This window comes from Pelmatolapia mariae, linkage group LG22, assembly GCF_036321145.2.
Source record: "Pelmatolapia mariae isolate MD_Pm_ZW linkage group LG22, Pm_UMD_F_2, whole genome shotgun sequence".
In the NCBI taxonomy this organism is placed as follows: Eukaryota; Metazoa; Chordata; class Actinopteri; order Cichliformes; family Cichlidae; genus Pelmatolapia; species Pelmatolapia mariae.
In genome coordinates this window covers 16,477,423-16,492,693 of record NC_086245.2, presented here as the reverse complement: position 1 = coordinate 16,492,693, position 15,271 = coordinate 16,477,423, and the positions used below count along the sequence as shown (strand labels likewise).

At 40.7% G+C, this 15,271-nt stretch overlaps 1 protein-coding gene across 1 annotated transcript in view; it reads right to left on the bottom strand.

The window, feature by feature from the left end:
- Positions 1–6,181: 6,181 nt before the first annotated feature.
- Positions 6,182–15,271, bottom strand: part of LOC135932973 (teashirt homolog 1-like) — a 30,791-nt gene continuing 21,701 nt past the window's right edge. The window contains exon 3 of the mRNA XM_065470774.1: positions 6,182–10,731. Within this exon, the coding sequence (XP_065326846.1) occupies positions 7,382–10,731 (3,350 nt within the window). The 3' untranslated portion in view covers positions 6,182–7,381. The remainder of the gene's footprint in view (positions 10,732–15,271) is intronic.

Below are 15,271 nucleotides of genomic sequence, written 5' to 3'. Positions count from 1 at the left end.
TTTTATGCAAAAAGAATATTTAATTTTCATGCAAAACATGAAAGATTATCTTTTTTGTCTGAGAAAGATGACTTTGTAGCTCATAATCATTACTTGAAGTTGATTCTTGCACTTCTCTTATTGATTTGTGGCTTCTCTCTCCCCAGATCTGCGCCTCCCCTCTCTCTTCCCCCAGTTTCCTGCACTTCCTCCCTCAGTTCTTCAAGCCTCTGACAGTAGCGCTGCACATATAGACACTGCTGCCTTTGCATAATGTGGATGCATCGTCTGTAGGTCGAATGAAGCTCCTTCGACATGTGTCAGAAGCTTACCGTGTACGCTTGGACTAATGATGGCACAACGGCCAGCCCACTGCCCCTCAGCATATGCCCACTCTCACTTGTGTGTTTGAGTGTGCGTGCGCGCAGGGGGTGGCAGGGTTCGTCATGCTGATTAAAAGCAACCCCCCCCTCACAAAGCTCCTCAGAAAAAGACAGCAGGGAACATGAACCACTGTCAGGTTGGCCCAGATGAGGACACAGGATCCGTGTCACCTGAATTTACCGGCCTAATATGACAGCCAAGTTGTGATCCCTTGTCTGGGACATGTCACGTTTGCAGAGTTTGCTCTTATTCTCATGCAAATGATGTCAGGTTTGGACAGAATGTGAATGAGACTCGTCACACTGTCCAAGGGTCTAAACCCAACCGCATGACAGTGGTTTCCCGCTCAACTCAAGATGAAATAAATACGACATTTGACATTCAAACCTGGCAACCCAACCCAGGAATAGTTCAAAATAATGAGGAATTTGTGAGAGCAACCACAGCACCGCGAGTGTAACCTATTTACTTTTTCTGAGGTGCTAAATGGCACATATTTAAATTCCAGCACAAACACGCGCACAATCTGCTGCCTCGAGAGTTCTCTGAGAAAAACACTTACACAGATTCACCCTTTATTCACATACATTGGCACAGACTCAGGTCTTTAATTACATAATATAAAGTAATTTTTAATATGCTGAAAAAAATGACACTGTAATAAATATAAAGCAGGTAGACGCGCACTATCTCTGGTCACAAAGACATCTCGAAAACTGGAAAGTTCCTGTGGAGCACTCGCTCAAAAATTTAACCATAGAGTGGTGAAATGATAGGATTCCCCCTTAGTGACACACCTATATATAAATATCTTTAGCGATGGTGCGGTGCATCACACCTGTGAGCTTTACATCACTGGAAAAAAAGCTTTGATAGATCCTAAAAGACACTCCATCCATTCAGAACGCTGGCAGCCGTCATTATTCTCAAAAGAATCGACTTTGTCACTTCTCCATTCTTCAAGAGCCTCTCGCTCGGCCTGATGAATTATGTCGTCTGTATCTTCCAAAACAAGGCTCATTCCTGACAGGTACACAACACTTTACAAGATGCTTTTGACTGCCTGCAGATCTCAGCGGGGACAAACTTGTCAACAAGCAATCAAGATTCAACTCTCTGTCCATGATGAGATGTCTCTGGTGATTTTAAACCTTCAGCTTCACTTCAAATTTGGCATCGAGACTTAATGTTTTTACAAAAATTTAAGGTGCTATATTGTTCTGCTGTCAGGATAGCTGCGGCGGAAAGAAATAAGTCTGACACCTCAGGTGTATGTATTTGTTACTTGAGAAAAATAGTTTGGTTTTGATTGACATCTTACAACTTTCAAGTTGAGGTTGGTTTATCGCTTAGGCTGTAAGTAATACATTTTTAGGCTACTAAGATAGAGTGCAACACCTGAAATGACTTTAACAAACAATATTTTTAAGGGACACTATCTGCAATTTAAAGGGTGGCTCAGTGTGTATTTGGGGGTACAGTTTTTTAGGGGCTGGATTGACAGGAATGATCAAATACACTCTTGATCCATTATCAATATTTATAATTTTTTACCAACGAGAAGGAAAAACTATAAGAAAAAAACATACTTAGCTACAAGGTAACCAAATTGTTTTCTGTATTTAATAAATATATTAGTAATGAATTATAAAAAGTTAAATAAACTGTTTCAACTTCTCATTAAAACCTCTTTAAACACGATCACCTTCAAATGTTATCCAAAAATGTGACATGGTAGTATAGGTCTCCTTTAATTATTATAATTCTTATAGGATTTAGGAGCACAGGCAGAATAAACTTGATGGATTTTCTCTTCTATTTGTGTGCTTTTAATTAAGATATTATAAGTTGTTATATATATTCTGAAATAAAACAAAACTACTGCTGTTTATAATCCTAAAATTAAAGAAAATAACAAATCATGTGGTTTTACTAACTGTAGTCTCACAGCAGAAACTGCTTACATGAAAGCACGTTGTCCGCTTTGCCACGGTGCTTTAGCAGAGAGATTTTCCCACCTATGTTTCATTATAGCGAGCATGTGTTTTGAAAGCGAGGTGCTGCTGTACAGGTTGCTCAGGGAGCACTGAGAGGGGATGGAAGAGGACGAGGTTAATTCGCCAAACCCTTGCTGTCGGCACGAGTACACATGTATGCGTGTCACAAGGATTCAAACGCCGCCCGCGCCGTCGCTCCCTGACATGTAATTCTTCATGGATGTACAGATGTTGCTACTCAGTACCAGAACAGCTTACTGCGACTTGAAGCGTTCTGTTTCGATTATTATAAATGGATAACAGCCTGCATCATGACGCCTGTTGTCATAAACAGCCTTTTGTTTAACATCAGATTTGTGCTGCTGTCTTGTGAGCCTCTGTTCGTCTGATAATGGTGATGACACGGAGCCAATTTATTTTGTGTCTTTCTTTTTTTTTAAGCAAACAAGAGTCATGCAAGAACAAACAGAACACTGACTGCCTGACAAAGTCATACGTGGAGCTTTTGTATAAGTTGTGACAAGAGAAAGACGGTTTGTGTGAGAGGACATATATGAAGCAGCATGTCAGAGCTGTATGTTGACAACATAATAATGAATGTACTGAGTGAGTGATGCTGGAGAGGACAGTTTTCACAAGTTGCTCTACTACTGATCTGCTAAGGCAGTTTAGATTAAAATGATGGAAGCATAGTGTGCATTTCATTTATAAATATATAATGCAATTATCATTTCACAAATCTCTTAATGAGTTATATATGCATATGTAGCTTTAAAATGATTTCCTTCTCTGAGTTACATAAAAGAAGAGACAGATTTTTTTTTACACCTATTCATCTACTTTTATTTATTATAATTATTCTGTAGCGTTCAATAATACAATTTTTGTGATTGAAGTTCATCAGGCATCACATCAGCTCTCTGTAGACCTGTACCACTATAGGTCATCTGTTGTAAACTATCAAATTTATTATGTACAGATATACAGATATAGATATAATCTCATAACTATCATTCTGACACGGTGATCTCCCTTTAAGAAAATGCAGTGTTTGATTGACTCATCCATCCACCCCAACCTCCTCCCCTTCTTAAACTTAATTTAGACTTCCCTGTTGAATCTATCTAGAGTTCACAATGTAGCTTATGCAAGTGGTCGACACTGTTGCCGGCATTTAAACCTGTGCAAGCTGTTATGACATTTCAAGGGTAGGACATGTCAGGTAATAGCATTTCAGGGTGTTTGTGTTTATGATGCAACTATGGCACAGATTGAACGCAGAAGCATAAATTCACTGTTATGCAGACTTTTTTGCTTTAAATGTCGTCACTACAAACATAAGACATCTTTGTCACTGGTAACAGTTCACGTTAGAATTAAACATTAAGCTATTATTTGATATAAGCTGCTTGAACAAATGACACGTGGGATTGTTTCTTGCATTGCAGGATTTGTCAAATAGCAACAGTGAAATATTTAACAAGTAATTTTTTCTCTTTTTTGAAATATTGACTTTTTTTTTTTTAACCCAGAGGAAACTTAAGTGCATAAAGTTTCCTGCACGTTTCTGTCGAGTCAGTCGTATCTACACACATTAGCTGATCTTTTGAGAATTGTACTTCAGCACATTGCTGTTACGTGAGACTTTATTGCTTGTGACTCGGCTTTGTATTTATCACTGCTGCGTCTTATGTTTCGCCGCCACACAGAACACGCTGCAAGGCACTGGAACGGTATTGTTTCTTGGGAGAAATGCCTCGGGCTAGTGTTCAAGAGCAGCGTAGGGTGGGAGCGTGTCGACTTAAATACCTTCAGTGAAGACATGTCATGGCCTCTTTTATCAGGTGTCTCACTAGCTGAACTATAAAGCTCGGCTCTGTGTTAAACCATTAAGTTAAATCCTGTTTTCTATGACAATGTTTTATTCACTTGCTTGTGAAAAGGATTATTCTGTTTGAAATTGCTCATAGACATTTACTGACTTGAATTGAAAAACCTTACATCAATTTAATCCTATATGAAGTATACCATCGTAACAAGGTATGTATTAAATTTGTATGCAAGTTTTTATTCAGTGGCTTTTTGGACCAACAGTGTGTAAAGTGGTAAACAATATATTTTTCTTCGGTGACAAAACAAGATTTTCATTTACATTTGGTTTAATTCTCTGAACAGCTGCTTGTATATACTGTAATGGATGGGCTCAACAAGAATATGGAAAGTTATGTTAAAGGAGAGGTTCGGTTATTATTGACACAGAATGTTAGAAACCTGCTTTTTTGTTGTTATAGTGGTTCTAAGTTAACCGAAACAATGTCCAAAGGTTACAAAAAACTAACTTAAACACACTTTTGAAGATTTGTCAAAAACTGTATCACTGAAAAAAAAAAAGTGGCTCACTTTCTTCAGTTTGAATCAGCAGAGGACAAAACCTACACTGATTACCCAATTCAGTCTGAAAAAATATTCACAACACTGCATCCTTGAAACCTGTTGTAGAGAACTTAAGATGTCTGTCTTATAAGTTTATTGTAAGCCACACTGTGTGACACAGACCTAATAAACGTGTTTAACTTATCTCCTCCTTAACAGGAGAGCCAATCTGAATAAAATGTATAGACATATAGATGTTAATGATCCCTGTATGTGTGGCAGTGTATGTATAAAACAGATTTATTATAAATTCCATTTTTTTCCACGTTTAAGTGTCAATGTGAAAAAAGGGTGGGTTTTTATTAGTTTTTTCAATAAAAGAAATGAACCAAAAATACAGGACACTACAGGAGCTTCTTTCACTGAAAAAAAATGAAAATGCAATTCTGTGCTACTGGAAGCAAGTATAAATAATTAAATGAAAATGAGTTGCTGTACACCTGCCTTTACTATAGGTTACATATTTTACCCTTACAAACAAAAAGCAGATGGAAAATATTTATATAACAAAACAACTGGTTTGATCAGTGGCTCATTCCAAACATCTGGCTCTGAGCTCTGTACAGCTTTAGCCTTGGTTAGCGTCTTTAAAATGTCCATGTTTAGCTTATTGAAGTATATGAGTAGGTCTGTTGTTACAAATATTCCCTACAGTTTACATTGATGAACTATTAGCTTTCTCTACTGTTTCCAGCTTGTAACAGGACATAAGTGAGGCTGAATGGTCCGGCCCTAAATACTAAAAATGACCCATTTCCAGTCCCTGGACTTTACTTTAGCTTCTGCTAACTCACCACAACTAGATTTTCATTTTTGTTGGAATCGCCAATATTTTTTTAATTTCCATCTATTTTGATTTTAAACAAATGCTGTTTTTGAGCTGCTTTGCTGCATTTGTATTGGTTGGTGAGAATATGTGAGCCATAACACCAGTCGTACTACTTTTAGACACCGCGGTTAGAATTTTGTTCCTGGCTATCTTTGGTTGCAAGTCTGTTACAAAAGCCAACTTTCAACCTCTCTCATCATAGAGCTATTATTTTGAAGCCATAACAAAGGTCTTATTGGGATTTTGTCTTGCTCGAGATTCACTTCAGGGGAATGAAAAGTATTTTACCACGTTAGTATTAACTCTAACCCAAACGCTACTATAGTGTAAACTATAGTTTAATACGCGGGTAGAGATATTTTTGTATAGAAAACTGAACCAATTATCATTTTGATGAGCATTTTAGGTTTAAAAAAATAAACTGATGGAACTTCAATATATAAGTTCAGCAAAAATAGTGAAAAAATGTTTGTAGAGTCACGTTTATCTGTGTTATACTCTTCTGAAAATCACTCAGACAACACTGCATCTTATTCCAGGACATGGAATTTATTTTACAACTGAGAATAAAAGAATGCCATTCTGAATAACTGGGTAGATGACAAAACCTGGAAATTAGTCACTGAAGAATGTTTTTTTAAATGTTATATACAGTTCCAAGCATCAGAACAGATGCCAGTAAATTCTGTCACGTTATGTAGACCACACCTAGGGACCTACTGGTTACTGAAAAAAGGACGCTGTGGTCCAACACGATCCTGTAGCTTTATACAGCCTCCCTGTCTCACATTTGTGTAGAAAATAACATTGTAAAAATGCACACAGTACAAATAATGCAGAACTTTAAAGAGCAAGATATGCTGACATACATGTATACATACTTGCTGATTATTTATACAGTAAGTTTTAAACTTCATTAACTTTACAACTGTAGCTTCACAATGATAAAATTGGTAGCCTTCAAAAGCATACTGTACACATTGAAACAACCAGGAAATGATATTTTACTAGATAAACAAATATCCTAAATATTTTGCAAAACTTATTGTGATTTGATGGTAAACCGAACAATTTTATGATCAGCTCCCCAAAATGTTTGTCGAGGGCATAAAAACTAAAAAGGGTAATGTGCTGTCCTTTTTACTCGTACATTTCTTAATCAGTTGACACTTAAAGTGCTGAAATCACCTTAACATTTTAAAACACTCTTATTCTTTCCCAATATACCTTTACATAAACAGCTGTATCCGAAATTTGCTAAACGGGTATTTCAGTTTTGTTGTCATGGCTGAAATTTTCATAAGACATAATACACTCACTGGTTTACATGAAAACATGCACAAACTGTCTCATAAATAATATGCAAGTCGTGTTGAAATATATTTATCTTAGAAAATGATTTTGAAACAGTGATCGAAATAAGAGCATGGTTTAGTTGTAAAACAACAGGTGGACCATTTTTAAAGGCTCAGATAAGATGCAGTGCATTAGGAAAGCAACAATCTGTCAGTGACTATGTAGTGCCATGGCTACTTTAATTTGTCACCAAAAAAATTCACTGTTTACTGTTTGGCCTAGAGCCTCTGTAGTTCAGGCTCCTGCCATGTTTTATTAGCTGAAAAATTACCGTGTACGGTATTAAAGCTCCTGCGTTTTCATGTGTTGTAAAAATACAGCTTTGGCACTATCTGTTACGACAGATTGTAGCTTAGAGTCATAGTGCAACAGTTATCTGTCATGCTATCGGCTTTATTTGACTTCATTGTTTATCGAACTTTTCCAGCTCTTTCACGAAGATGAGATGAGCCTCTGGTGATTTTCCGTGTGTTTTGCAAAGATGCAATTTGATTGCATGTTTACTCACAAATGTCCGATTGCAAAGTTTGCACTGATATATTGAGCCAGTGTCCTCTTCTGTGAGTCCAGGTGAACTAAAAGTCTTGTCCTCTGTTCTGCTGACGGCCTGCTGCTCTATTAAGTCTATGGAGAGCTTCGAAAGGTCTCTTAGGGTAAAACCAAGGTGGGACTCCAAATGGTGAATATAGGATGAAGGAGTCCTGAATTGGGAAGCACAGTCACTGCACAAAAACAGAGGCTGGCCAGAGTCGATGTTTTTTAGGAACTTTGTTCCCCCTGTCCGCTTTAACTGGTATTTTACATTGGCCAGCCAATGTGAGATAGTAGTCATTGAGAGACCAGTGAATTTACAGATGTGGACCCGTTCCTGGGGTCCTAAGTCACTAATTACAAACTTTCCTTCCGGGGTTTCTCGCAGACTGGAGGCAAACTGGGCCTGAAGAATCAGGAGGTGTTGGGGATTCCAGTTTGACTGTCTGCCTTTCCGTCTTTGAATGGGAGATAGCTCTTCCATGCCATCCTCCAAAGTACAGCCATCGATATCGGATTTCTCTGAGATGGAAGATGGGGTTGTAGATTTTGGTGTTAAACGGCCCGTCAGATTTTTCACCATGTCTGAAATGTCCATTAAAGCATTTTCTCTTAGAGGTGGCGATGATATCGGAGAGAAATCTTTGAAGACCGACTTGGTGTTGTTTACATTGCTGTTTGGTGTCGCAAGAGTCCCCTTAGCTGTACTTCCATTGCTGTTTTTGGATTTTGTCAAGTCGATGGGCTGATCATCATCGACGTCGTCATCATTGTGGTAGTGACTCATAGGATCTGTTTGCTTAATCTGGGTAGAGTTGTTGATCTTATAAAGCATTGCAAATGGGTCTACAAAGGGTGTGGACACTTTTGCCGCTTTCCCCAAGTGGTTGTTCATGACGGACTGCAAAGCACTAAGAGGGTTAACAAGAGGTTGTTCTGGTGAATGATCAGTGATGATGCTCAGGTTACTGCAGCCATTGCTTACTGTCTTTTTGGGTGAATCCGCTTCAGTTTTTATTTTTATATCTATTTTACTCTCTGTTTGCTCTCCTTCTTTGCCCTTTAGCTCATTCCGATCCTCCACTTCACTACTCTTCAGTACCTTTGAGAGGTTTTCAGGATACCGTGAAGCCTGTTTGTCCTTGGGATTTATCACTGGTGACTTTGCAGATCTACACTTATTCTCTACAGGTTTTTCCTCTTTCTCATTCTTCACTAAGCTTTTCCCTGTAACTTTTTCCACTAGCTCTTCCATGGCCAGCACATTGCTCTTGTGACTTGGGGGTGGAGAGGGGCTATTTGGTGAATGGATCAGAGAGCCTAAATCAGAGGACATTACCTTTAAACTAGTGCTACTGAACAAGGGTTGAACCTGTGCACATGAGGGCAAAGGCTTCAGAGATCCATGGAGCTGATAGGCAGCGTGAATGCTGGGGTATCCACCCCAGGTTGGTGTTCCTGTTTGGGCCTTACTGATAGCACTTGAAACTGTGTTCTCTAAAGACTTCAGGATGTCCAGCCCACCTTTAGGTGTTTCTTCTAAATCTTCTTCTGTAAGGTACTGGTATGACCTGGCCCTTTCAGGTTTTTCTGTTTTTTCACAGGGGTCTTCTTTCTCCTCTTTTATTTGTCTCTCTGGTTCCCTAACTTCAGTTTTCTCATCCTCTGTATCTTCATCTTTCTTTTCTTCGTGTTTCTCCTCAGGGCTGGAGGGCTGCAATGGGGAGTCAGGGTGTGGCTTACCATTGGGCGCCGGGAGCCGCGTGGTAGTGGGAGGCAAGGGAATTGACTGGATTTTCTCTTCAATCACAGGATCAAACACTAGCTGCTTCCCCTTTTTAGATGCTGTATTTGTGACTTTAAGAAAGTGTCCCGTGACCATCATGTGGGCTGTCAGTTGTTGCAAGGTGTCATGCGAACTGCCACATTCCATGCATTTGAGAATTTGTGCCTTTCGTGCCTCAAACTGCCAAGTGTAACTAGCACCATTTTGGTAACCGTATCGATTGTTAGGAGTGACATAGGGATTGGCCAGTTTTTGGTCTTTGGGAGATTCTCCCAGGTGTATGCCAGATGAGACGGACTCTGGTGAGCTCGGAGACATCAAGTCTTGAAACACTCTTTTTTTGGTTGGGGGGACCAGTTTTGAGGTGAGGGCTGGCATTGGTTCTTTTAGAGGCACTTTCTGATAGTGTTTTGTTTTGATCATGTGAACACTAAGGTCTTGCAATGATTCAAAAGAGTGGCCACAGTACATGCATTTCAGAACTTTCTGGGCATCTTCTTTGCCTTCCATCTCCAGCAAGGAACGTTTTCGTGGCTTGGACCACTTCTTGCTTCGATCATCCTCTGCATCTTTGTTGTCATCGCGGTAGTGGCCAGTCTCGTTCATATGTACAGTTAGGCCTACCAAAGTATCATAGGCAGCACTACAGTCCTTACACCTAAACTTGCTAGCTCCAGTAAACACTGGGCCATACAGCTTGTTGTTTTGCCTATAAAGCTGCACAGTGCTGAAAAGGCTGGGCTCAGGAAGGAGTTGATACGGATTATACTGCAAAGTTTTAGCCAAGGCTGCTTGATGCCAATCATATGCTACTCCTGTACCCCCAGAGCTTACACTGATGCCATTGTTGCTGTTACTCGACACTGTTCTTGCACTGGTACTGCTGGTGGTAATATTTGTTGTGACTGAAGTGTTGTTACTGCTACATCTGTTCTTTACATGGACATTTCCCGGGCTATGACTGTTCAGGAACCCATTGCTCCCTTTGTGATTGCTCCCACTGCCATTGCTTGCTGAAATATTGTTTCCTTGTTTATTTTTAAGCATGTCCAGAGCAACATTGGACCAGGAGGCATCCGAGATCAGGTTTGCATAGACGGCTTTCATTTTTTCCAGACTGTCCTGTAGTGAAAGGCCATTGATGGATTCACTACCTTCCCCCAGCTTCTCCTCCACCCTGTCCGGATCACTTAAGGAGGGGGTGGTCTTAAGGTCCACCAGCTGATCACTGGTAGTGCTGAGGGGAGAAGCATACCCAGCATCTGGGTTAGTGCCATTGCTGAGTGGAGAGTTCTGGCAGCTATAATGATCTCTTGCATCTTCCTCATCATTGAAAAAATAGTCTGCATCTTGACCATCCAGGGAAAGGCCATCATCCTGAAGATGTTCCTCTTCATCAGCTTTGCCACCCTTGAATTCATCTTCAGGTCCATAAGCTGGAAAACAAAGCAAGGAGGAAAACCGAGATTAGATATAAATGTCTTAGCAAATCAATACACTTGAACACAAGAATACACCTCTGGCCCTCCCTATATGCAGGTGGTGAATGCAATAATCCTTAAGAGATTTTTGTCAATAGTCCCTGTAGAGGACAAAGATATAATAAAGTGGCAAACATCCAGGTCTTGACAATGACAGATAGTCCTCTTCACTGCACTGCCAAATGGAACTGTTGAACACTACAACTTATCTTGGGTAAGGAGCAGACATGACTCAAGAAATTTATCCACCAAGTTTAAAAATAGCAAAAACATAGAAAAGAAATTGAATTAGGCAGAGAAGATTGTATATATCTGTATGTATGTATCTGTGGTAGTACTCCACAATGGAAAAGACACGCTTTTGGCAGGAAAAAGTGTGCAAGGCCTCAGAGTTCAAGATTTAAAGTATTCTGTTCTTTTCTTTATTATATGTCTTACAGAAAGGAGCCAATAGCACTTGTTTTAGAGAGCGAATGAAAACAGGGTGTGCACCAAAGTTAGTCTAGCACGGTTAAAAGAAAATATGTGAGGGAAAAACTGACCAAAGAGGGGGAGAATCTCGACTGTGCATAAAAACAGCCAAGCAACGATGCAATCAAAAACAATCAGAATTTCCAATATTTGATCTGATTTTTATTTATAAAAGTCCACAACAAATTATGTTTGACCCTTTTCCTCTCTGTTTGAGAGGAGAATACCCCAGGTCAGTGAAGTCACACAAGTAGGGGAACAACCTGGTCCATCATTTATTTGCTACAATGACAATGAATTATGGAAATGATCTATTTACATAATTACAAAACCACAGTAATTCAATGAATGGAGAGAGTCTGACATCTTCAAGTTTAAAAAAAAAAAACAGGGAAAATAAACTAAGATAGATAAATGACTGTTTAGTGAATGTTACTTTAGAAGTTCTTTTTAAGAAACATAAAAAAGTATTACAGCATTTGTGCAAACATTACAGCTTATCCACTTCATTTAGATGCCAAACAGCACAAAGCCCACAGCAACATAGTCCTCACACTCTACTTCATTGTCTATTTTGTTGCTGTTCAGCAACCACAGATCTATTCCTGACTTTAATTTGTTCAGTTCTTCCAACATGCCGCACATACTATGGATTCACAAGTAAGAGATAGTGGAATAAAATGCCAGCTGCATCAGCCTTGCCAAGCCATGGTTGGCTGAAGTCAACTTGGCATCGGCTGTGGAAGTCCTCACAGCGTGATGCTAGGAAACGGCCAGTGGACATGACAAGCCGTGTTGTTACTGCCTGTGCTCCCTGAGTACTCACAGCATCAAGTGTGCCATTTTAAAAGAGGAGAGAAAAAATTATAGTATCAATGGAAATGGCTGCCTTCTCCCGCCAAATAACTGCCCATAACTCAGCTTGGAGGGAAAAAAAGTGATATCTGAATTAAAATTCACTTTTTATTGTCTTTGTCTAAAAAAATAATAAGGAAAAAAAGGTTTAAATGTGAACAGGGAGGTAGATTAAAAGGGGAACATTACACAGAGGCAGTGAAGAATCTAGGGTTAAATATGCTAAGGCACCTTTTCCAATCCATCCCTCGTAAGATGCTTGTCTGAGATGCCAGAATCAGTCTCCAGTGAGGAGGCAGATGTGCTGTCAGCTTCAAACAGCGTGTAGCTCTCTATCCCATAATCGGAATGGACATAAAACCTGATGTTTGTGAGGTGCCAGTTACTGCTGCCTGGGAAAAGCTGGAGGTCCTACAGCTGCCCGGTATGTGTGTGTGTGTGTGTGTGTGTGTGTGTGTGTGTGTGTGTGTGTGTGTGTGTGTGTGTGTGTGTGTGTGTGTGTGTGTGAGAGAAACAGTGCATGATCAAAATACATTCTTCCTCTTGCTCCCAACTGTGTGCTCTTAATTGTCCACAGGATATACTGCAGTAATTTCTTTTATTTAATTACTAAAAGAAAAATTAAACATTTTCCCAAAGCAGCTGTACGGATTTCTTTGAACTCTTCCTTTTCTCCCTAACAAGCTGCAGCCTGCTGCATTGAAATAAATGCAAAAGTGAACCCATTCAAAGTTGTGAAAGTAGTTAAAGACAAATCAGCAGACCAAGTGAGAGAAACCTGACAGCAGTACACACACACACACACACACACACACACACACACACACACACACACACACACACACACACAGAAGGCACACCACCACAAAATTCTTCCCTTTCCCTGCCATCCTCCGTATGTTGCCTTGACAGGCATCAGTGTCAGGAGTGTGTCAGTGTCAGCCTGAGGTGTCAGTGTCCACACAAACAAGCCTGAGAAGAGGTGGGAGGGGAAAGTAACAACAACAAACACAAGTCAGCCATTTTTTTTCTCCCCCCCCCCTTTGCTCAAGCCTGCTCCTTCACCATCTGTGTCAGTAAAGCTGCGGGTGCCACCGCCGGCTAATAAGGCAATCAGAGATGGAAAAGATGCTGACATGGCGGCTTTCGAGCGTCACTCAGAACAAAAGAGGAAACGGGGAGGGAGGGAGAGAGGGATAGGGAGGGGATTAAAACGGGTGGGGGCAGTGGAGGGGAGGGGAAAGGGGGGGGAAGAGTGTCTGTTGTGGTTGTCAGTCAAAAACGTAAGCCCACTTTGTGCTGTCAGGGAGGATAGGGAAAAGAGGGGAAGTTTTGAAAAGAGAGGGAAAAAAAAGATGTGTTTAGGCCAGCGAACAAGAGGTGTGTGTGTCTGTGTGTGTGTGTACGTGCATTTATGCGTGTGCATATCTGACAGGGGGGAAAAAAATGACAGCGAAACAAGTTAACAGCAAAGCAGATAGGTGAGAGAGGTGTGAGAAATCAGCTTCTGCCATTTCTGTCATTGCGTGTGCATGTTTGCCTAGGCTAGGTGTGGCTGATCAGTTTTATGTGTGCGCGCGTGTTTGTGTGTGTCACAGTGTGTCAGGTGCAAGCAGAGATGCAATGTGGCTAGTGGGGGGAAAGCGAAGCCATCTGCGTCTGGAGAGGAGCCTGTCACTATTGTTGTGCCCGAAGTCCAGGATTTCCTGCTGTAGACAGGTGACACCACAGTAGGACATCCCCCAGTCTCACATACACACACACACGAATGCAAACCTGCACTCCTCTCACAAAACTACATTCCTGCCTAAAGCCAATAAGCTTGTTTGAGGTCCACAATTGAAAAACCTCATATTTTTTAATGCAAGTTTGAAACACAAAGTTATAACAAGGCTGAATAAACACTAAATTATAGTTTTGGTGATCGTTGCCATGTTTGGATACATCACTCGAATATACCTAAAATCCAAGACTGTGCACACATAAGCATTACAGCTATGGCTAAAGAAGCTTCATGCTAAAAGTTAAACAATTTTGATATTAAACTTAACGTAGTCTTACTTTTTACTCTTCTTAACTTAACTTCATAGTTTAAAAAAAATCTTAGTTTTATTATAGATTGATAAAAAGATAGATTAAAAACTAACTCCCTAACTGGCTGTTAAGTAACTTGAGTGCGACACGGCACTGCCACAGCCAGCGTAGCTCTTCTTTCCCTCCTCAGTCACTTGTACATACACACAACACCCGCTGCACACACTTTCCCTTTAAACCTTCTTCATTTATTCATGTTGTCTCAGAGAAGAGGGCAATCCCGGCTCTCATTTGCAGTGCTAATGTCCAATTCCGCCAGCTTTCAGCCTCCTGATTTACCCTACGTGGCGGAGTGCTGCACCCGCAGCAGGGCGGCCGCCGAGGCTCCCTCACAGCGTTTAGCGGCCCTTCAAAACAGGAGCTCTGGCGTGGCAGTCTTATTTCTCTCTCCCGTTTCGCTTTGTCACCGGCCCCTCCATTCCCTGCCACTCACCTCTGATGGCTTTGGACAGGCCTGATCAGTGTGTGTCATTGACCTGTACGGTGTGCATGAGTGTGTGCGTGTTTCAGCAGAGAGAAGGCTGTAAATAAAATGACATTATTATTTCCTCTGTCCTATCATGTAGAAAAGCCAATTATGGTAATGCTTAGTATGTCAGGCAATCTCTGTCTCTCTCTCGGCTCTCTCCCATCCTTGTTCATTCCTGAGATTTTTTTTTCTGTCTGGGGTAGCTGCCGCTGTGGTTTCATAGGACCTGACACTCTCTGTGGACTAGCCTGCGGACAATGCTGTGGTAAACTCGCACAGACCAAAAGTCTCTCTCAGCCCAACTTGGTTTCTGTCAACGTACTTAAATTCCTAATACAATTTTCACAAGAAGGTGGAACCCAAAAACGAGTTGATCGTCAAATCGTCACATTAACTTTCTGCGTAGTAACCTGTTTCTCTCTGATGATTATATCTTCTTTGCACATGTGATAAAGGAAACTTCACCGGGTTAAACTCAAGGGCATGTTTGACATTACAGCCAGTTCGTGACACCAGGTCCAGGCGCGAGCCGTAATATAACCCACAGCTTCCTCGGCCAGGCACGTAAAAAGCTTACCTAACAGCACCCCCTCGGTTCCACCCTCC